The 24552-nt window shown below is 39.9% G+C and overlaps 1 protein-coding gene across 1 annotated transcript in view; it reads right to left on the reverse strand.

Annotated features, from left to right (window-relative positions):
• The window catches only part of Dnah5 (dynein axonemal heavy chain 5), a 232373-nt gene that overhangs the window by 175842 nt on the left and 31979 nt on the right, over positions 1 to 24552 (reverse strand). Inside the window, exons 8-17 of the mRNA XM_028868160.2 lie at positions 23738 to 23851; positions 22945 to 23052; positions 20651 to 20770; positions 19354 to 19572; positions 15493 to 15600; positions 11031 to 11116; positions 10206 to 10527; positions 8887 to 9093; positions 4545 to 4716; positions 47 to 192 (exon numbers count right to left, since the gene is read on the reverse strand). Of these exons, the coding sequence (XP_028723993.1) occupies positions 47 to 192; positions 4545 to 4716; positions 8887 to 9093; positions 10206 to 10527; positions 11031 to 11116; positions 15493 to 15600; positions 19354 to 19572; positions 20651 to 20770; positions 22945 to 23052; positions 23738 to 23851 (1602 nt within the window). The remainder of the gene's footprint in view (positions 1 to 46; positions 193 to 4544; positions 4717 to 8886; positions 9094 to 10205; positions 10528 to 11030; positions 11117 to 15492; positions 15601 to 19353; positions 19573 to 20650; positions 20771 to 22944; positions 23053 to 23737; positions 23852 to 24552) is intronic.

The following is a 24552-nucleotide window of genomic DNA, read 5'->3' on the forward strand; positions in this document are numbered from 1 at the left end:
AAAAAAGGTTTTTTGTAAAAAAAAAAAAAATCAGTCTTCTGATAACCTTTGTCATTTGGAGGAATTCTTCACAAGTAAGGGGGTCCTCCTGAGGGAGCTGACAAAGTGGCATGCTGCTCATTTCTTCCAGAATGGCATTGATTCGGAACTCAATCAAATCATTGACCCGGTCAAGCAGCAGCTCCAGGTCCTCTTTGGGAAAAACAAAATGAAAGACAGATTAGGTAAAGCATTTCCTTAAACGTGTACACACAATTCGATGACAGCAGGAGTATCGGGATTAAAGTTGCTTGGGTTACACATATCTGTCTTGTTTACTTTTCTATTGCGTGAAAAGATGCCATGACCAAGGCAACTTATAGACCAAGTATTTAATGGGGCCTTTCTTGCAGGTCAGGAAGTGAGTTGGTGACCATCATGTTGGGGAACATGGCAACAGGTAGGTAGGCATGGTGCTAGAGCAGTAGCTGAGAGTGTGTATGTTAAGACAGCAACTGTGAAGCAGAGAGAGTACACTAGGAATAGCATGGGCTTTTGAAACCTCAAAGCCCACTCCAATGAGGTGACATACTTCTTCCAAGAAGGACACACCTCCTAATCCTTCCCAAATAGTTCCACCAACTAGGGACCAAGCATTTAAATATACGAGCCCATAGGTTCATTCTTGTTAAATCACTACAATCTCCTTGGTACTTTCGGCTGTTCCACACATAGCTGTTGCACCTTCTTCATTCTTTAACAGTTCTCAGCTCTCCTACCAGCCTGGCTCTCTGACTCATCTTCCCAGAAGGCTACCTGTGACTGGGGTGGGGGTGGGGGTTGGGGTGTCTCTGGTCCAGTCCTGCCTATCACCTAGGCATACATACATCCCTGGGTGCATCACACTGGCTACTCTTGTGTCTGCTCCTTTGGTAATTTATTTTTCCATCTTTACATCTTGAACATTTATGTCAGTGACCATCCCAAAGAGTGTCTTCAACAACCATAATTGAAACGAAAGTCTGCTACTTTTCGACATTTCCTTACATCAATGCCTTTACTACATACCTTCACTACCTAAAAAAAAAAAAAAAACAAACTGAGTCTCAATAATTTTCAAGCAACTATTCATGCAACTGCTCAATATACCAAATGGTTCTTCTTGGCAATAGTAGTCCATGCAGAAAGAACCACCACTTCTCCTTAAAGTGTTTACAGTCCATAAAAAATCTATTTCCCCCTGATTCTTCACATCTTCAAAGGCATTTGTGGCAAGTTGAAAAAAATGATCTCCCTTGGGATTCCTAGTCCTCTGGGAATAATGCCTTATGTGACAAAGGGGACTTTGTATTAAGGATCTTGTGATTCAGGGACTGTTCTGGATTATCTAAGCAGCAGAGTTGTCATAAAGACCTTAAAAGAAGAAGTTAGGGAGGTCAAAGTGAGGTAGAGAAGAATATGGCCATGGATGGAGAGGAGCTGAGAGAAAAAGAGCTGGCCATGAGACACAGCTAGCTCTGAACATGACATGGTCATTCTTCAACAGATGTAGGCAACCTGTAAGACCTGGAAGGTGCTAAGGAAAGGGTGCTTTGCAGAGTTTCTGGGAAGAACTGTCTCTGAAGATGCTTTGATTTTAGCCACATGAGATTCTTTGCATTCTAAACTCTGTAATTGTATTACGAAGCCATGAAGCTTGGGGCAAGTTGTTACAGCAGCAATTAAAGAAAATGCAACCGTATTTATGCATAGAATACACAAACAATGCCCATCGAAGTTCTGCTGAGGACAATAAAGAATACTGACATTTTTTTTTCCCAAATGTGTGGCCCAAGTAAACACCTGCAGTTCTAAAGGTTTACTCATTTATTTCAATACAGGGTCCAGCTATTCCTGAGACTTAACACAGTTTGTTTACCCTCATCAAGGAGCTTCTCTACACAGCATACTGAGACCATCACAGAAAAACCACAAATGGCCAAAGGACAGAGAACGATGCACCATGAGGTGCCCGGCCACAATGGCTACATCTACAATGACACTTCATTTTGTTCTTCATTATCGTCTTTAAGTTTCAAGAAGAAAATACCATAGAAAAGGAGAATTAAGATTTCTTTAGATGCTATCTCCTTGCCTCCAGCTAGCATCTAATAAAATATCTAAATTGCTAATACTGTAATCCTAATACCTCCCTAGGGAGAATACTGCTAAAGACTACCTTAGCAACCTGTTCTAATTTGATTGTGATAACTCGCACTATGAAGTTTCCATATATCTTATAGATGCCTCCTTGGAGATTTTAGCTCATTTACTCTTCTTATATTTCCTAAGGAGAGGTATTTTGGAAAGAATCTTGGCTTAACGGCAAAGGAACCCATCTTTTTTGCTTCCATCTGCTCTACACTAAATGCCATTTGGCATCTCTGGGTTGTTGCTTTCCAATCTTTAAATTGAGGGTCCTTTTGAAAACTGTTTCACAACTTTCTCCATCCTCTTTATGCTACGGTTATCAAATTGTGCACCTTTCAGCGTCCCACTCACAAATCGTAATGAGCCTGAAATATACTTCTTTAATACGCAAACACTCTGTGACAATTTACCTTTGACTCTGGTTCCCACTTAAGCAAGCAGAATTAAAGCAAAAGTATGCAACTGTCCTAGGTAAGTTTTCTATTGCTATAATAAAACACCGTGATCAAAATCAACTTATGGGGGAAGAGGGGAGGGTTTATTTCATCTTAGGGTTTTTAGTCTATTATCCAAGGAACTCAAGACAGGAAGCTGGAAGCAGGAACTGAAGCAGAAAGCCATGGGCAAGTACTGCTTACTAGCTTGTCCCTCGGGGCTTGCTCAGCCTGCTTTTTCACAAAATCCAGGACCACCTGACCAGGGGTGCCACCACCCACAATGGGCTGGGCCTCCCATAGCAATTACCAATCAAGCTTACCCACAAATCAATCTGGTGGAGAAATTTTCTCAATTAAGATTCCTTCTTCCCAAATTACTCTAACTTTTAACAAGTTGGGGGCAAAAAATAGCTAGCACACCAACCACAATACCTTACTTCACTCTCTGCCCCAACCCAGTACCTCTCAAATATTCTTGAGTAGAATGTGTCTGCTAAATTAGTATACATTAAATAGTATATAGTTTTTGGAAGGTGCAATAAGATACCTACTGAAAAGACAAGCTCTAGTCATCAGTTATCAATAAACTAAAATCCTACTTCTGGTGAGACCAAGAGAGACAGAAACAGAGACAAAGAGGGACAGAGAGTACTAACACAGGAGTTACTTAGTAGGGATCCAAGGAAAATGTGACCCAGAAAGGAAGTAACATGGCAAAGCGGGTTAGAAAGAAGTCAGAGGGTAAAGAAGTGGAAATTATGCAATTTTAATCCGTAAGTACGGGAGCACCTCCAACACCAGACTGACACAAAAGAAGTAGAAGAAACAGCCTGGGTGTTAAGCCCTTTGAAGCCAGTTTGGGAGAAAGATGGAGTTGGGCTACACCACTAGGAGACATGTGTAATACAGAGCACAACAGAGGCCCTGGGAGGAGGTGGACTTGAAGTAACGTAGTCAGGCTAGGATCCTTAGACTTTGTATTCCAGACCATGAAATATAGGTGAAGTTGGGTCATGAAGAAGCCATGACAGATAACACCGGGTTGGAAAAAAGAATAGAAATGTCTCAGTCTAAAAAAAATTAAACAAAAACTTCTGCCATTATGTTCCAAGCTGTATGCCCCTGTTTACACAGGAAATCTGGGATAATACAGTCTAGAAGGCAACTATGACATCTGGGAAATGCCTCATGAAAAAGCTCACTTTTGCACATTGAGGAACTGAAAAGTCATATATGAAACAAACATATCCAATTGTCTAACATCCTAGATGGACTTGAGCCCAAATTTCCTTGGTAAAATACCTATGTTCATGCTGGGAAGTTGGATTAAATGGAATTTTCCACCTCATATACATTTTAAGCTCTGCATCCCTAGTTAAGGAAAACTAGCGATTGCTTAAACTATTCTCACTCAAAATGTCCTGCCCTTCACCATGCTGCTCCATCCAAATCCAGGTCCTCCAAACCACTGAGGGGTCTGCAAGAGGCTCCGTGGTAGAGCTCTTGTCTACTATATTCGGAGCTCTGAGTTGGATCAAAAGATGAAGATAAGAGGAAGAAGAGGAGGAGGAGAAAGAGGAAGAAGAAGAGGGAAAGGGTAAAAAGGGAGAGGGAAAGACTAAAAGAAAACAATTTTAATGAACTAATCAATTAGTGTAGAAGTTAAATGGCCCTAAAGATCTTTTGGATACTAATATGCAGCAATAAGAATCAACAAAATTGAATGGATAACCTCTGGGAATAAGATTAAAAAATGAATATTTATAATTTGTAAGAAAGTATTGAACTCAATATATTTTGCTACTGTTCACTGTAGAAGTTTTCCGTCTTATTTCTCATTTCATTATTTATAAAAGCATATTAATAACAAATTATCCAGTAAGCAACAAGAACTCAGCTCCTAAAACTGAGAAATAAAACAAATGTAGACAGACTCACTGATCTTTGCAAAAGCATTTTCTAAATATGTCCCAATATTCAGGGATGTCCAAGTCAGGGCAGCCAAGCCAGGCTGGAGGGCTTCATCCACTCTAGCCAAGTGTGGGACCATCAATTGCTCAATGGGAGGAGGCATTTTTGACTTCACTCTCTGGTATTCAGACAGCATCATCTGCAATGGTATGAGATTAAATAGACAGTTTACACGTCACTTTTAATATGTATTAGTATTTTTAGCTAAAAAGATAAGTTTTATTATTGGGATCTAATGTCCTGACAGGAAGAATGTTGCAAACAAATAAGACAGATGTGACAAGCACTGACTCTACAAGCACTAAATCCTAACCCAGTAAGTTATGATTGAGAATGAAAAAGAAATTGAGGATCACTTCTCAGCATCTACCCACCCCAAAACAAAGTAAAGATGTTGGTCTGTGCCTCACTGGGCTCACTCATTCCATTGTTTATGGGGACAAGATGCATCCTGCTTCTTTGAGCATCTTGTATAGACTACATTCACAAACACAGTTGTCTGACTCATGAGAGCCTTGCTAGATAGAACTATCAGCTAAATCTTGATGCAAGACCCAAGAGGCAGAGGGAGAGTAAAGAATCAGTGCTGATTTCAAACGACTTGAAGTATCACCTCTTGTCTAAAACAGTTGAGCACAGGGAAGACAAGGGAGGCTAAGCCACAATGTTCATTAACTTAAGATGCAATTAATGCATTCTTTACTTACAGTACTTCCAACCTCACCATAAGTCAAGAGTAACTGTATAAGTAATACAAGGACAAGATTTTTACCTGGTTTTTCCAATTTGCTTGAAACATTAGCTATAACACATGACAGGATCTATCAGCATTTTTTAAACTAATCAACTAGTTGTTATCAGAAAAAGAATTTGTGATCAGAAAAGTGAGGGGTGTGAGTTCTCCATTAAAAATCACCTACAAGGTAAGTCATCATAGGCGCCTAGTCTGTCCATATGCTATCATTTTCAAATACACCTACTAGTTCATCCTGCCACTCTTTCTCACAGAGGACATCAATGTGCTTCTTAAAGACAAATAGTTTTAAGTCTGTACTTACACAGGAACTATTGCTATTACCATAATGTTAGATCAACATCTGCCAAAATGTTTTTATTGATGTGCTAGAACAGAAATGATGCCTGGGTGGCTATGTTTGCAAAACTCTATATACAACAGTATCACAATCAACATTCATGATTTTATAGAACCTATCATAAGGGTATAGGAAGTCGTGGTAGACTCTGAGAAGGCAATTAAGCCTAACATCTCCCCAAAGAGCTCAGTCTTCCTATAATACTTTCCTATGGTTTCCATAATACCCTTTCATTTTCCATAAAAGCCACTTGAGAAAAGCCTACATTTGATGATTCTATTAGCAGCAGCTTCCACATTTCCTAACGCCTTTAGCCACTGCTTACCGCTGTTTTTTTCAATGTCCATTACTTATTCTATCAGAAAAATGGTTCTTAGACTCTGCCTCCAGCAGGCTTTCTGCTCCTTACCTTTAATCCTTTAAACCCAGGAAGTACAATTCATCCCTTTTACAAATGAGAAACTGAGGCTTAGAAGATAAAGTCATTTACCTAGAAATAATGGTTTGAATCCAGGTCATACTGGTTTCAGAATCTATATTCCTCACTTTAGCCCACAGTAGCTCATCTCGTTTTGGTTTCAAATATCTTCCAAGAAAAAGATGAATAAAACAAACTTCCAGCTACTTTTGTGTAGCTGTAGAAACCTGGACACTCTGTAAGATGCCCAGCACAGTGCTTCAAGGCTGGGGGGAGCTTTAGAGGGACCCAAGTAGGCCAATAAGTCTGCTTTACCAGCTAGCCATGTTGCACAGGACTTCTCTTTCCACCTCCAAAATATTATAAATGCCAACCAGATGATAATCTCCGTGTTCAAATCTTTGGTGGAACAGTAGTAGCTTGCAAACATTCTTTGCCACTCTTCTCATGGAGTGGGGTCTATGTACCCTTCACTGAATCTGGATGAGCATTCAGAGTACTAAAGGGCTCAACAGAAGGATTCTGTGAGACATCTGGGGCTAGCATAGGAACTATGTACCCTCCTTAATCAGTGTAGCCCTTGCTCCTAGACAGGGATATAAGGCATTTTACCAGTGGGGGGGAAGTCCATACCAGAATCCTTGTAAAGATGAAGAGCCCAAGTCCATAACCCCAGCTGAGTACATCATTCAACATCTGTTCAAACCCTTTAACCCAGAACCATGAAAAATATACTAAAAGCTCCTCTATTTTGAAGTTATGTGTTACTTGGAACATATAATCAAGAAAGACTCTGTGGGGGAAATTATTAGTAGTAATTGTATGACTATATAAATATGATTTCTTGTAAAATATTTATTTTGTAAATATGTAAATTGACCAATTTTTTCTGACACAAAAAAATTTAAAGAGAATGTAAGCATGCTGACTAGTGTTTTGTGGGTCCACATTAGAGAAATATCTGCCCATGGCAAATTTTAACTTTTCAACATAACAAGAAGTAGTGAGATGACCATAGAGAACAATTCTGGGTTCTGTCATTTAGTTATGAGACTTTGACTCAGTTTCTCTGAACCACACATCACTCTTTCCCTCCTATCTCACATGGGAGTAAGAAAGATGACATTAAATAACAACAAAGAAAAGGCTTTAAATGAACTGAGAATGGAGGCACAGGTCTGCAACCTCAGCTACTTGAGAGAGAAGTTCCAGAATTGAAACTGGATTACAGGAGTGAGTGAAACGTGAGCCCAGAGGACCAAGACTGTCCTAAAATACACAGTGAAGACAGAGCTGAGGATACAGCTTGGTGATAAAGTACTTTTTAGCAAGCATAAGGCTCTGTATTCAATGTGTAGTAGAGCAAAGTGAGAGAGGGGAGGGGGAAGGGAGAGTGGTGGGGAGGGAGGAAGTGAGAGAGGCTTAAACCATAAGGCACCATGCAAGTGCATGGTCATGGTGTCATCATATGATATTGATCACTATAATTTCTTTGAGACAGGCTCTCGTGTATATTAGGTTAACCTCAAACTTGATTCATAGTCAAGGATGACCTTGAACTTCTGGTCCTCTTGCTCTGCTTCCCGAGTGCTAGGATTACAGCACACTCCTACGCCACAGCAGGTTTACTATAACATTTTAGGAACAGTTTCTATATGGTCCAGGACCAAGGCTCCATCTTTGAACTTCTGTTTTTATCCTCCGGGCAGTGGATTTGTCGTCAGTCATTCCTTGCAATTTTTTTCTTTACTCTGGCTTCCTGATATTTGGTTCATCACACCTCAAAGTCCAAATCTGTTTTGTGGGTTGTAATCTTCTACTAGACCCATTAATATTGGTACAACCTTATGTCTAATCCAGTGGCTCTCTACTCATTTCTGTCTCTGTCCCTCCCTAAAAGTTCTCATCCAGGACAATGCCACTAACAGCAAGGACAGTCTTTCAGCTCCAAAAAGCATGCCTCCAACTCTGAATGCTCTACCGAGCCCCGACTTCTAGATCTAATTGTGTGGGTGCCATGGCTATGTGGCTGTCTAAAAGCCATCTTGGACTTAAGATAACAACTACAGATTCTAATGGGCCTGACAGAATAAACCATTTCAAGCCTTTGTCTTCTTATAAATGAGACTTTTAGTCAAGCCCACTGCCTATTTTTGGCCAAGTTGTGTAGAACACAAGCTACCAGACCATGTATGGTAGCCCCACTTCAATTACTCTTGAGTTCCATCTTAACCTGTCTGTGGACATAACGTTAATTGTCTGGCCAAGTCTGTGCGTATTCTAGCTCAAGTTACTTACCTCATTCTCCATTCTGGATCAATGCAACAAAATATTGCATTCTCACTGACACTCTTATCCCAATTAAAGTGCAAAATATTCTGCCTAGCCACCACGTAGCAAGGATTATACTTAGTGTAAATGAGACTGTGCCTTATTTTCCAGCCCAAAAATCCTCCAGTGACTTCCTGAAACACTTAGAATTAAGCTGACTTTCAATCATAAGAACTGGAATTCAAGTCTTAAGAACCCACATAAACAGGGCAGCCTGCCTGTAATTCCAGCCCCAGACAGTGGAGATGGAGAATACCCAGAGCAAGCTGACTAGTGATATTAGTCATATTGGTGAGATCTGAGTTTGACTCAATGAATAAGGTAGTAGAGTGATCAAGGATGATTGTTGACATCAACCATAGGTCTCCATGTGCACATACACACATATATGCATGCATACATGCCAAAACAAATGTAGAAAAGAGAATAAATGTGTGCTAGAAACATGGGGGGGCGACTACTATACCTTCATGTCACTGAAGTTCTTTTTGTACACATTCCGCTTCTGGAAGAGAGCAGCTGCAAATGGCGAGACTGGCAGACCCATCTGGGACATGCATTCCGTTTCTCTAAATAATATTAATATCTGAGGATCAAAGTTCACAAACAATTCCCCTGTGCCTGGAGCCTTCACCAATAAAGAAGCCTCAAGACCTATGTGAATTTCTTCAATCTGTGGGAAGAGGTCAGTATTATTACTATCAGAGTACACATCGTATCTGGCTCAACCATTCTTGGGACTCAGTGAACACTTACTCAGTGTTCTCTCATGGACTTGACCTCACTAAATCCCTGCAATGGGGTCACCCATTCTACTCCTAAATTCCCTTTCAAAAAACAGCTTTCAGGGTCTTGGTGGTGATATCGCATAGTCAACTGAGTGCATTTTCTTTATCCTTGAGACTCACACATGACAGATAGGGAGAGACTGCATTAGCCTAGGAGACTGTGAAAGAGACATTTAGCTCTCTCTAGTCTTTATGCCTAATCAGCTGCATGTCATAATAAAGGTTACACGAACCCAATTGAACTCAGTTTTTATTTATCTAGAAATTCAAAGGATGCAGCTATTATATAGCTATTACTTCCTGCTGATCTACAAAGAAACACAAGTGTTGGTTTGCTGTATCTTGATTGAATGCTAGCACAACCAAATAAAATATAAGACTTTTTTGACAGACATACTTGTATTTACTAATACATTCAGGTCTCTCTCTCTCTCTCTCTCTCTCTCTCTCTCTCTCTCTCTCTCTCTCTCTCTCCCTCTCTTTCTCTGATCTCTCTGTCTCTGACTCTGTTCTCTGTTTCTCTCTGTCTCTATCTGTCTCTGTCTCTTTCTGTCTCTCTCTCTCTGTCTCTGACTCTGTTCTCTGTTTCTCTATTTCTCTCTGTCTCTCTCTGTCTCTGTCTCTCTGTGTCTCTGTGTGTGGGGGGGTGTCTGTGTGTGTCTGTGTGTTGCTGGCATGCTAACAAATGTTCTACCACTAAGCTGCACCCCCAACCAGGATCTTACTAAATTTTTAAGAGTAAAGAAAAAATAACCCTAACTGGCAGAGCAGTGAAATGCTTTGTGACTTTCTCACTTAGGAGATTATAAATTAATCAGCTACTATTACCTAGCTTACTGTTTTTTTCAATATTAATAATTATTTTCTTCCATTATTATGTTATATACTTTGATTTCTTAAATTCAACCATACTGATTTATAAAATATCCCTGTTAGAAGAAGGTCCCTCTGTCTGGAGACTAGAAATCACTAAAGAAGCACCTATTCAGGAATTCACCTGCTGAAGCCATGCCCTGTGGTAGAGGACCTCGAACTCCAAGAGGACCTTGGCTATCCTGTTGTAACTCCGGATCACAGGCTTGGCCTCTGCAGTCCTCAACACGAAGGGGTGCTGCTGGAAGAGTTGCATCGGCTGCTCCAGCCTGTGGAAGAGCTGCCGGGCCCACAAGATCTTCCCAGCTATGGGAGGCTGGTTCCGAGCCAAGGGAGGATCATATTTCTGTCTTGTATACAGCTTAGAAATCATGTCGATGTCCGCACCAAAATTCTGAAAAATTACTTGGTATTTTTCCTCGATACCAAGGTTAGGTATATTCAATCTAATTGAAAAACAAAAAGTACGAAGTTTTGGATTAATAAGAAAAAATATATATACATTAATCTTATTTATTAACATCCATTCTAAAACACGCCAGCTGAAAGCAATGGAGTTGCTGAACAGTGTATTTAAAGAACAAAAATAGTATCAATCCTTACAAGGCAAAATTGCTAACCTGGGAAGAATTATCTCGAATTATTCAGACATTAGGCGGTATTACCACAGGCAGCTACAGGCTACTTCAAAGCTAAGAGTATTCTCTATTGGCAGAGATGAAGCAAATCCTTAATCCTTCCAGGAATTAATCCTGTTAAGCCTCTGAAAAACTTAAAACCTGTGACCTTGTGACTCAGACTGTCGAGAGGCTTTTCTTCACATTAGAATACCAAGTTATAATAAGAGTTATAATTACAATAAAAGATAAGCTATAAAAAGAAGCTAAACTGTGCTCACGTTGTCCCAAGTTTAGAAGACAGAACTTGGGAAGTTATTTCAAATCTTTACCTTTCAAATTTCTTCAGCGTGTTCAGAGCTTGCCTTGTGCTTTGAATCTTTTCAAATGTGATGTCCATGAACTTCTGCAACTCATGCTGAAAATAGAACAAAACTCCACCATGAACAATAAATTAGCACTAAGATATTCTTTTGAGACCAGGTCATCCTACAAGGCCCAGACCAAACTCAAATACACAGCCCCCTGCCTGCATCTCCCAAGAACTGAGATTAAAAATGTATGCCACTGTACTGAGAAATAGTGAGGATTCTCTATTTGACAGTAAAAAAAAAGGAAATCCACATTCTTTACACCACTTCTAATGGGTGGGAAGATGTAACAGAAAATTTAGTGAGCTAAAAAGGAAAATAAATGTTCAGAAGCCAGAAACAGAGACCTAGCCGTCCTAAGGACCTCATAAGTCTTTTGCTATTGTACAATTTTGCACCTAAAAGGATTGCGTGAAAAATAACCATAATATGTTCCTTACTCATCTAAGATTTCATTAAGATTATTATTTAAATATAAATTTAATTAGATAAAACTTGGAAAAGCCATTATATTACTTTTTATTTTTTAAAAAGCACATTCCCTCTCCTGGTGGAATCATTGCTTCTATCCACCGCCCACCTGTGCAGTTTCACTCTGCTGCTTCTCAAGAACCTGTTAGTGCCAGCATGGACTAAGTCAGGACAGGAGCCAAGGCCTCCATGCCCTGACCAGTGGAGTTACCATCCCAATCATTCCCTGACCTCTGAAACCCCACATTCCTTCCCCATAAACACCCCCATTCCTTGTCCCTGAGATCCATCTGCTCCACCCACAGGATCCAGAGTCTTGGGGATGTGGGTATTTTCACTCTGGTTTTAAAGAGATGGGGGTTGAATTCAAGAGAGTGAGTTTGTTTCAAAGACGAAGTGAGAAATGATCAGCTAAGGGAATGAGAAGGGGAAAGGAGTGAGGAAGTCAAATGTAAACTAACCAGTAATCCAAATGCAGAATTGGGCTATTTTTGAGATAGAAGAGATGGACATATGTTGAACTTTAAATGTATGTGTATGTGTACATGTACATACACACACACACACACACACACACATACATATATACACACACATACATATGAACAACCGTAAATGGGCTCAACAGGTTATGTATACAGATATATATATATACATATATACACATATATATATATAAAACATAAGAAGTCAAAACTTTGAGATGGAAGAGAAGGGGTGAAATGATGTAAACATGGTACTCAAATATGAAATTTTTTTTTTGAAAAAAACCAACTCTTTTTTTTTTTTCATTGAAACAAAGAAGAAAACTCAAGGGAGAGCAGGAGTTAGCGCATGTAGCTAACGCTTTAACGTCAGACGCCAGACATTTGCAGTTGTTTCTCGGCACTGTGAGAGGACACACATGCCTCTGCTCATGTTCACTCCCACCTCACTTGCTGGGATGTCCCTGACAGGAGTCCCGGCCTCCTCTCTGAGATAAACACAGCAGCAGTGTGATTTCCTCCCAGGTTCCCATCCTGTCCCATGCATGAGGTGCAGGAGTCATCAAGTTCTATGCATGTCTTGTACCCCTCCAATAAGTTTCTATAGGACTCTCTTTTTACCTCTGAATTCTCCTTTCAACACGGTATCAGTTTTGTAACTGATCATTTCCCTCCTCCATCATCACCCTTTTGACGTCACAGCCACCCTTCCCTGTCTAGTTGATGCTGTAACCATCCCTCTTTCCTAACTTAATGCACATTTGCATTTAAATCATATCACTAATCTCTCTGACTGAGAGCACTGAGGCCAAACCTACTTCAAGGGTATATTTTTTTTCTTCTTTCTCAATCCATAGCATAGAAGCCTAATCCACTGCACAGAGAAGTGGCTGCTTTTTTTTTTTTTGAACAACTCCACATTTTCTTATTAAGCAATTGAGACAAGATATGACCCCTGCTTCCCAATGCTCACCATCTCTATACATCTACAGAGGAGCTGTGGCAGACAAGTGAATGGAATCTCTATGGAAGCAACTGAAGGCCGTGGGCTGTGGAGGACGTGGTAACAGTCAACTACAGTCTACCAGTTTCCAACAAGAAGAGGCGGGATCCACTGTCCTTGTGTCTGAATCAGCCCCCAACCCCAAATAGGTCATTGCTTAAGTTCTAATGGAACTTGTGTCTTCCCATCAAATGAAACACACTGTATGACTTAAGAGTTCAGATATGGCTGGGCGGTGGTGGCGTACTCCTTTAATCCTAGCACTCTGGAGGCAGAGCCATGTGGATCTCTGTGAGTTCGAGGCCAACCTGGACTACCAAGTGAGTTCCAGGAAAGGCGCAAAGCTACACAGAGAAATGCTGTCTCAGAAAACCAAAAAAAAAAAAGAGTTCAGATATGGAGCTTCAGAGCCAAATTGTCCAGGTTTGGCTTCAACTTTACCACGTAGTCTTTGTCTGCCTTGAGCAGGTCACTGACAGCCATTCTGCTCCCCCTCTGGAGGATGAGAGCAACAAGAGCAGGGACTTTCTAGGATTGTGGTGATTGTTATACTCATTTACAAACATAAAATACAGCAGCCAGTCCTTTCTTATAGCTCCCTCTTCCCTGAACTCACTGCACCCACAACACCTCACACCATTTTCCCTCCATGTGGACAAATTCAGTTCAGATCATAAATTATGGGAAGAGGTAGCTGAATGGCCATTTTACTTTTACCTCGGGAGGAAGTAAGTTTGGTGATGTTGTGTTTCCCAAAAGTATTGTGCACCCTAAAAAACTTATCTAGGGTCAGAGAACAGAAGCAGCCACTAGACAGATATAGGGCCAGAAAATGGTGGTACACATGCCTTTAATCCTAGCATTCTGGAGGCAGAGATCCATCTGGATCTCTGTGAGTTCAAGGCCACACTGGAAACAGTTAGGTGTGGTAACAAGAGTCTTAAATCTCAGGAAGTGATGGCAGGAAGCAGAAAGGTATATAAGGTGTGAAGACCAGGAACTAGCCTGGCTAAACTTTCAGACTTTTGAGGAGCAGTTTAGCTGAGATCCATTTGGATGAGGACTCAGAGGCTTCCAGTCTGAGGAAACAGGATCAGCTGAGGAACTGGAGAGGAGAGGTGGCTGTGGCTGGTTCTGCTTCTCTGATCTTCCAACTTTAACCCAATACCTGGCTCCAAGTTTGATTTTACTAATAAGACCTTTCAAGATTCATGCTATAAGTAAGTGTGTGTGTGTGTGTGTGTGTGTGTGTGTGTGTGTGTGTGTGTGTACATATTCATGTGTGTGCCCATGCATGTATGTATACAGGTGTGCTGTGTGTGCAATGTATCCATAGATGCATTTTTGCATTCAAACATCAGAGGATGACTTTTAGTGTCATTCTTCAGTAACTATCTACCATTTTCAAAGACAAAAATCTCTCGTTGGCTTAAAATTCACCAAGCAAGTGAGGCTACTGGCCGGTGAGTCCCAGGGATCCCCCTGTCTCCACCTGCCCATTGCTAGGCTTACAAGCCTATGCCACTAGACCTAGATATTTCTGACATAGGTTCTGGGGCTCAAACTCAGGTCCTCGTGATCACAGAGAAAGCACTTCGTGGACTGCGCTATCCCTCAAGCCTGATTGTATTCCTATAAAGATGTACCCCTGCATCTCCTAAGGATGAGCAAAATTTGTATATTAACATGCCAGACAGCTACTAAGTTGTCTCCCACCTTAGCCTCTCTGACTCCCACTTCCTAGCAACCAAGATCCTCCCTGATGATCCCCAGGGTGTCCCACCTATCCTTGATTTCTCACATGGCCCCACAACTGATAGGCTCTAGGCTGTGCACTCTTAACCCTAGCACTGTCCCCCAGACCCTTCCCCCAGGAACCTGGAGCTGCACTGCATCTGTGGTGTGTGTTCTCAGATGCTGATAAAGGACATGCTGCCCAGGAGGGCTGAGAGGCAGGGTGGGTGGTCTGTAATGAGTAAAGATGATTGGAAGGAAAGCAACTGGAAGCAAGAGGGGCCCCCAGTACCACGGTTTCAAGGCCTGCTCCAGCCCTGCCTTTAGAATCAGCCAGGCACAGCTGACAGTCTGTTAGGTTACCTCTGATGATAATCATTATGATCATTAATACTCCATAGTAACAAAGGGAAACAAATGTCACGGCTTAAAGAAGCTACAGAGCATTTCAGCAGAAGATGAAAGTTAAACTTCCTAAGAACTAAGACGGAAGACGCACAGAAGTCTGTGATTACGAATCATTAGCCAAGCTGCATTTATGACCCTTTAATCCAGGGGAAGGAGACCTCAATTATTCATCTGAAATCACAAAACGCAGGCTGAGATTGCTGCCAGCCACCTCTGTGATGAAGATAGCTCTGCCTGCTGAATGGGGAATGCTCATCAGGGCAACACAGAACGGATGGAGAAAGTGCGTGGCTGTCACCGGGGATTTCACCATGCAACCTACATGAAGGTCATTAGTCCGCTTGCAAAACTCTTCATAATCCTGGTCAAAATCCGTTTTCCGCTGATCTAAGAAGTTATATTCCTTCTTCTTTATGGAAGCAACAATATCCTGAAATAGATGAAAGAGAGGAGACAGTGCTTCGTTATCCCTTTAAGTCTCGTGACTTGTAGCCTTTCGATGCAGAACTTTATAAAAAACAATGCCTGAAGAGATGTCTGTTTAAAGGAAACCTTATTTTCTACTTCTCTCCTTGATTTGGTGCTACTTGTTTTACACACAGTAAAATTCTGCCATCCTGCATCCAAAGGAATCATCCAGGAAGCGTTATCACATGGTTTTACAGTTTATTTGGACAGATATATACACTTAAATAATTCACACATGAAAATAACCAGATGATTTCTCAAAAGTTTCATACATTTAATCACATCTGAAGTAAGCTAAAAAGAAGCCCAGAGTAGAATTTAATAGAACGTTATTTTTGTTGAAAGTATTAAATAATCTCAAAGACTATACATAAAAGATTTGAACAAAATAAAAACCAGATAGGAAGAAAATGGGGGTCCTGTGACACCCACAGAGGAGATGTTATCTCCCAAATCAAACACTTTAAATGGGATGTCAAACACTATCTGCCACTTTCAACTGCTCTAGAATTAATTTCTTTTTGCTCTCCTGTACAGCTACAGTCTGTGACTAGGAAAGTATAAATTAGGCAATTCTTCTCCTTGAAAATACTATTATCAGAAGTTCTGTTTGCTCGGAATGATGAGCAGTAATGCTTTGTGATCATTCTTAACAAGGTGCTAAGCCTTTCTCAAACTCAGAGCCCCACGTTGTTGACAAAGGCATATAATTTTTATGAAGAGTACGGGCCCTCCTCCCGCAATCTTCTCTTCAAAGTCATTTCCACTCAGGCATCATTCAAATCTCTTAATATAAAAAAAAAATGCACAAGCTACTTAACTTCTATAGTCAAGTCTACTAGTGAAGACATCATACTGTTCCTTGCTGTCTCCATGCAGACAAGAGTGTTTATTCACATGTGGAAACTACGAGTGTGCCTGTAGTATGTGACATGCTTAAGGCAAATGTGGAGAAGCTGCATTAAATAACTTTTTCAACATATATTCCTTTTTCATTCAATTTAATTTTTTGAGAATTTTATATAGCATACTATTATTTGCATCATCTCCACACCTCTCTCACCTGCTTCTGACTCCATCCATGTTCCTTCCTGCTCCCTTTCAAATTCATGATCTTTTCTTCTGAAATTATTAGTGCTACATATCTCTGTGTGGGGTTGTGTGTGTGTGTGTGTGTGTGTGTGTGTGTGTGTGTGTGTGTGTGTGTGTGTCACATACCAACCAACCTACCTACCAACTCCATACATACACCTACCAACTCCATTTAGTGTTGTTCATGTGTATCTATGTTTAGGGTTGACCACTTAGAATTAGATAACCTATCAGGGGGCTCATCCCTTGGGAAGACTGATTTTCTTCCTTAGCAACCTTTGACGGTAGCTCTTCATCTAAAGTGGGGCCTTGTGGGATTCTCTTTGTCCATATTGTCATTGCTGACTGCCATGGCCATTGTGTACATCTTGCTTAGGCCCCCACATTGTTGAGACTGCATGGATGCTATATCCTGGTCGTGTCTAAAAGACACTGTCTGGCAGTATCTGGCTCTTTGGCCCTTACAATCTTCTACCCTGTCTTCCACCGAGCCTCAGCTGGAGGGGCTGTGTTTGAATATACCAGCTGGGGTTGGAACTCCATGATTCTATAACTTACATACATGTGTATGTTGGATAGATGTGTATGCAAGTGCAAGTTTGTGAGTGTCACAGTCTACCTGTAGCAGCCAGAGGACAACCTTTGAGAATCTGTTATCTCTTTCTACTATGTGTTTTGAGGAGCAAACTCTTCTGCATGCTAAACCATCACACTGACTCTAGCTCTTTATATATCTTTAACATGTACACAAATAAAATGTACTCAGATAACTGAATGTCACTCAAATCTTTGGTATCAAATAGTGCCCAACATATAGAATGTTCTTCATAAACTATCTCTGCATGAACCAAATAGAAGAGACTAAGACAATCTAAATAAAGGGGGATCAGGAAGAAGTGAATGTAGGTCATGGACATGAGTTATGAAAGAAGATATAAAGCTAAGTATTTTTCTAGTTCTAATTAGGTCATGGATGTTTGGGTCTTGGAGGCCAGTAAGTGCATAGAATATATTCAATACTGAAAGTGTAAAATCTAATGTGAAGCTTCACAGCTTCCATCTCAAATTCCAACTCTAATTATATTTAAGTTCATCAAGTTGTATGACTTTGGGTCTTGTTAATTTTGGTGTGTGATGATTTTATTTATTTGCAAGTTTTTTTAAAACAAAATTAATTTTTAAAAAGGAAAAATTATATTTTAACAGTACTTTTGTGTTAGTAATGAAAATTCTTTTTCTTAAAGATGATGAACTTGAAACTACTGGGACAGCATCCTTGTAACCACGCCCCTGAAAAGAGTGCACCAGTCCCACTCTGCAATTCTCAAATAAATCCAATTTCCTTATTATTAATGAATCCAAATGTATTTTATATTATGTACTGATGGTTTGTCTAAATATCACTGTTTTATAAAATATTTAAGTTTAGTTATGGACTGCTGCAGGCCGCAGGAATATATCATAAGAACTCAGCTGGTTATGGCAAAGTCACTACCTGGAGGGATCAGGGAATTCCTTCGGAGGAAGCCAAATTCCAAAGAGTTTTTGGTGTTATTTGACTTGTTATATATCAGCTGTATTCTGTTATGAAAATCATGAGTGCCTTCATAGTTTTCCCAGTTGACTTTTCCCTAAGAAGGGCTAACAGTGTGGACTGATCACTCTCTGGACATACACATTCCAGGTATTTGGAGAACAGCCTCAGGAAAGGCTTTCTCTGGAATCAGATATCTCCCTTAGCCACTTTCAAGGACTAACAGTGATAACAGCCCACATGCAAGTCTCCTGATTTAAGATAAATTCCACAAGGAGACACCACCTAGGTCAGGTGGATGTTAAATAATAGCTTTACACAGCTTAGCTTTCTTATACAACCTTACTAATAGACCGCTAACTTCTTTCCTAACCACTTCTAGGAATGTAGACTGAGCACACAGATCCCCCTTTGGATATACTAACCAGTCATTAGCACTCAGTTGACCTCCTCTTTTACCACTCCCATTTTGGATTGTAAAAGAAAGCCTGGTGGTTACTGCCTGAGGAAAATACTTACCTGCCTTTATGACCCTGTAGAATTCAAGCCTGGTGACCTTACTCGACCAGGGGCTTGATATAAATGGATTCCTGGGAGACTTAGGTAGAATGAGGAAAACCAAGGACTGAGAAGAGAAAAGAGAATGGAAGAACTAGATGGGTAAGAACTTGAGAGGAACAAACTGAGATGGGGAAGAACTAGATTAAAGGGCTAGAAGAGAGTACTAGAGGAACGAGATGGAAGATGAGGAAGAGTCAGATGGGGAAGTACTAGCTGGATAAGAAAAGCTGAAAAGGACCTAGATGAGGCAGAAGAGGGAGCAATAGATGAGTATAGAGAGAAATCAGGCAAGAAAGGAGCTAGACACGAGAACAGAACTGAAGCTGTGTATAAAGGATGTTATGCCAGAGGAATTAAAGCAAGTGGATTATAGAGCTCGGTGTGCTGAGATTCTATTTCCCAAAAAATAGTCCTTGGCATTAGTAGTTCTCTCTCCTGAGCCCCTGGGATGTATAATATTAAGGCTGGTCCCGCTAATATTATACAAGAATGGACAGTAACAGGAAATAGTATTTAAAGGTATAATACCTGGTATTTAGTAACCATGTCTTCCAACCCCTCTATTTTAGAATCTTGCAGAACTGAGTATGTCTTGAAGGTTGAAAAGATGTCCATTATCTTGGCCAGGCGTCGATGGAAAGTTTCAAATTTTCCAAATATATACATCTCACTAAAGTCAAATTGTTTTTCACTTGGACTTTGCTTAAGCTTTTGTTTTGTCTCGTGAAAGCAGCTCTGGTACCCCTGACAACCAAAAGCAAGGAGTGTAAGGAAAACATGGCTCAGGGTAGAGCACTTATGTAACATCTATACAGCCTGGTTCACCCCCTAACATGAAAGGAAATGAGGGAAGGAGGGAGTGGGGGAAGGAAGGAATTCATCTTATTTCTCAAGTGAAGAAGGCAGAAAAATTAGACTGAAAACCCCGATCTTTCCATAATTGTATTCCTTTGCATTTAGCCGTCAGTCTAAACTATTATCTTTCCTGATCTTCTAATCCAACAAACTATTCTTCCTAGTACAACTCAAACCTGTGCCCTGTCCTTGTTGATCCCACTGTTTCAGTAACAGAGTCAGTTTATGTCCATCTTACAGTGATATTTTATTTGTGCTGAAATGTGATTTTATTTGTATGTTAATAAAGTTGCCTGGGGTCAGAGCTAAGAGCAAACCATTAAGCAGAAGTCTGGTAGTGGTAGCATACACCCTTAATCCAATCACATGGCAGGCAGAATCTCTGTGTGTTCAAGGACACAGTCAGCATGGAGACACACGCCTTTAATCCCAGTACCAACCATAGAGACCTGGAGGTCTGTATAGACAGGCAGTGACAAGGAAGTCATGTGGTTGGGTTTACAGCCAATGAGAAGGCAGAACAGAAAGGCCATAAACAGACGGGACACAGGAAGGTCTCTCTCTCAGGGGAAGGATGGCAGTGAGTGGTAAGATAAGGTGATCTTAGCTCTTGGCTACTGCTCAATCTCTGGGCTTTTAACTCTTTATTTGGCTCTGTGTTTCTTATTTAATTAGACTGTTTAGAATTATATCTACACAATCTTCCCATTGTTCTATACAATACTTAAAACTAATATTAGTCACCAGTATATCTCAGAACTTTAGTAGGATAAATGAATAAACTTTCTCAGAAGGTTTATTAACACTCAATGTTCTTAACAATAAGTTATTTTATAAAAATAAAACAATTACTATTCTGTTTAGCAACCAAAAATATTATTGCCAAGCGATTTAGCATGGTCTCAGAAAAGCAACACAAAAACAAGACATGGGAGCACACTACAAACCTAAGCTTACCACTCATACCTGCTTTAAGTTGAATGGCAGATGATATCTTTTGCATAACAAGGTCCTGAGGCTGGCTCCAGATGGTGGCAGTCCCATTGTTGGTGATGTGGGCTTTACATGCAGATATCATCTGATTTGTCACCTGGAATTGTTCCAATAAAAACAAGGTTAGGTGCATAAAACTCCCATAAATTATACATCTGAATTGAGTCCTTGAGTCTTCCTCCTCTCAGAATCCACAGTCTGTGACCTTCATCTTCAGCTTTGCTTTGCCCTCAGAATTCTGATCAACCCGACCCTGCACTATAGTCAGAATCAACAGTCTGCATTGCAATTGACAACCCAAGAAAGATGGAGGAGGAGTCACGGTCTTGAGGAGTCATGGTCTTCAGAAGTCAATGTCTGCAGTGATGCAGTCAGCAGTAAGTATTCATGCTGCAGTGAATGACTCCACACCTACACCCAGTGAGTCACAAAGCAAGAATAAAAACGAAAGACATGAAAGTAGGATGGGTATTTTGATAGCAGGAAGTGGGAATTGGTAAGGGTAGAAGGAGGATTCTACAGGATGGACAGGTGAATGTGACTGAAATGTATTATGTGTATGTGTGTGTATGAGACTATCAAAGAAATAAATTTAAAAATGATCTGTGAAACCAAAGTTGGACACAACATGAACACTCAACCATGGGGTTCACGTTTATACAAAAAAAAAAAAAAAATGAAGATCTTAACCAACCAAAAGATTGGCTCCCCATGTCTAACAATCACTAGGATTTCCTCTGTAGGTCCCCTTCTCTTACATCTACCTCATAGTTAACTAGCACCGTGTAAAGTGCAGTCCAACTTGATAGTTTATGTGACCATAACCTGCAGTGAAAATATCAAAAAGAGGACAGTTGAGAAACACTTATAAAGCTAATGTAGATAGCCACTCATATCTTATTCATCCCTCCAGACTTCAAAAATACCTTCTTCAAAATTTTTCTTACTGACTTTAAATAAGTCAAAAGTATTAAACGACTGTACGATATAAAAGGAATGGTATCGAGTGGGTCGAGAAGCAAGGGTATGGCTGGGGTGGTGAAGCACCTCAAAGCATTTATTTTTCTGCAAAGGACCCACGTTTACTTCCCAGTATCCACATGGTGAATAAAGCTGTCTGGAACTCCAGGTCCAGGGGATCTGATCTACTATTCTATCATATGCACCAAGCATGCACACGGTGCACAAAGATACATGCAAGACAAACACCCGTGCACATAAAATAAAAAATAAATTCTAGAAATGAGGGTATAGGCAAAGCAGTATTAGTCACATGTCGGTGTCCGTTAATTTTAGGACTATGAGTGTGCTGGGAGCGGAGGATCAATATATAATTTCTTCTCCTGTTGTACTACTTGAAAAATGTCTGTTATATAATGCTTCTGATCATTGGTAGTTTCACAAGGACATACAAATAATATGCATGAAATATCAATTGATCACAAAATAGGGTTTTGTGTCTCGTTTACCCAGGGACTATGCCCTCTAACCCAAAATACCTACAAGTCAGAGTGTGGTCTTGTAGTCTAAACATCATTGTGGTTTGGGGCAGCATCATCTTAATTACTTTATTGGATTCTGAACTATTGCATCTTATTGCATGATTACTATTGTATTAATACAACCAAACAAGCATGGCATCAAACAGATGAAGGACTGCAGCATGAAAGATAAATACAGGATAGCCAGTATTATCCTTATATTCTTGTTTGGTGGAGTTTAAGGTGCATGGGGTGACTGTTTCATTTTTGTTTTGGTTTGTGCACTTTTTGTTAGTTTGGTTGATTGGTTGGTTTTTGCAACAGGATCTCACTCTGTTGCCCAGGCTATCCTAGAAGTCACTCTATAGTCTGATTAGTCACAGAAATCTCCTCATCTCTAAAATGCTACGATTATAGGCATGAGCCACCATACTGGCTTAATATCATTTTTCTTGATTAAAATTTCCACAGTAGGAAATAATGGCAGGCTAGAAATCACATAGAAAAATTCTGAAAAGAATCTTAATTTTTAATACGATAAAATAATAGATTATTTATTGTAACAATTACTTTGGGAAACAATGCTTTGCTTGCTAAAATTCACCTGTCACATGAATTTAACTACATCCATTGACAAATTAAGCCCTCCTGAATATAAAGTGCACAGATAGTAGATCATGCCAACCTCCTGAATATAAAGTGCATAGACAGTAGATCACACCAAGCCAATAGATTTTAATTATCCAAAAATTGTGGCTATGTGACCACAAACTCTCTCCTGGGCACTCACCTTTACAAACAGAGATGTGATCTTCTCGGAGGTGTTATAGTACTGAGAGATGCTGTAGATCATTTTAATTGCATTTATAAGTGTAGGAATAGCATCTATCATAGTTATCTGGAAGAGATTCCAGAAAATGTCAAATTAAACAAAATTCTGATTATGATAGTCTAATCATTCTATTCCCATTAAAATAAAGTTTTGTTGTTAACAAAAAAAACCTGATGCTTTACATAGATATATTTTACAGTAAGTTCATTTTTATTATTTTAGACATAATTCGGTGAATCAAAATATATTTCAGTACAAAAGGCTTGCTGTTCATGACAAGTAAGTTATGCTAACAGTTGGTTTTGTAATGTACACAAGCAGACATTTCCTACATCTAACAGATGTTTTTAGAACATCAGCCAATGAGTTTCCCCATAGTTCTGTGAGGTATAATCTAGAATAGCAGCTTCAATATTAATGGGAAATGTAATACAATATATTTTTTAAATATAACATTTTTAAATATATAACATCCAAAATAAATGATAGATGATTGACGGATAGATAGATAGATAGATAGATAGATAGATAGATAGATAGATACAAACATACATACATACATACATACATACATACATACATACATAGATGAGGTTATAAGGTATATATAAAGCTATGTGAATGTATTCTTGAGAACATGAGATTTCTAAGACCTTTCCATAGTCACATCTGTCAGCTTAAACTCAGCACTCCATTCTGCTAGTGCAGAAAGGGTCACCAGTGGACTTAAGGAGCAGAAACCATAACTCACAGGGTCACTGCTGTACAGAGGGTCACAACATTTCTCCAGTGTATACAAATATTTGACGTTGTCCTTTGCTTCATTAGCTGCATCAGTGATCCTAATGTCTGTCTCCCGCCAAGCCTAAGCACAACATCAAAACAATTTCAACACAACTATCCCCAGAGGAACTTGCAAAGTAAGAGCTCCTAATCACCACCTCCCATCCCTTCATCATCTCCATTCGCTCCCGGTCTCGTGCATTTAAAAAATGAATCTTAGAAGGATATGGAAGATCAAGACAAGAAATTTAACTAAATGTTTAAGGGCGTCCATTTCTGGATTTCTCTTGCATATTCTACTCTAGCACAGAACACTAACAGGCTAACACAGTCCTATAAAGCCACAGCTTCCTGCTCTGAGGCCACCAGACTAGCTTTGTGTCTCATGCTCATGTTTTCCATATTCTCTCCATTCTCCTTCTCCATGGCCCTAAACTTGTGTCCATTTGGTGGTATAACAAGTATTTATTAACTATAAACTATTTGTCAAAACATTAAAATAGGAAGCTATCTAAAAATTAAATGGTGATATAACACACTGAGTTGGTTTTATGTAAATCATAGTGGTAGTATTTCTGAACTATATAGTATCACAAAATGTGACGTTACTTTAAAGCATATAAGATAAGAAAAATCTAGTGGCTTGCTGCTAATAAATAGTGTCTAAGAAGAGCGATGCTATATTGCTCCCAGGGTTAGCATGCAAAGACTACGGCCTCTGTGTTGGGTGCTCTCTATCACAGTCCCTAGTTCTCTTTAAAGGAAGCCTGGTACCCCATCAGC

This window comes from Peromyscus leucopus, chromosome 11, assembly GCF_004664715.2.
Source record: "Peromyscus leucopus breed LL Stock chromosome 11, UCI_PerLeu_2.1, whole genome shotgun sequence".
In the NCBI taxonomy this organism is placed as follows: Eukaryota; Metazoa; Chordata; class Mammalia; order Rodentia; family Cricetidae; genus Peromyscus; species Peromyscus leucopus.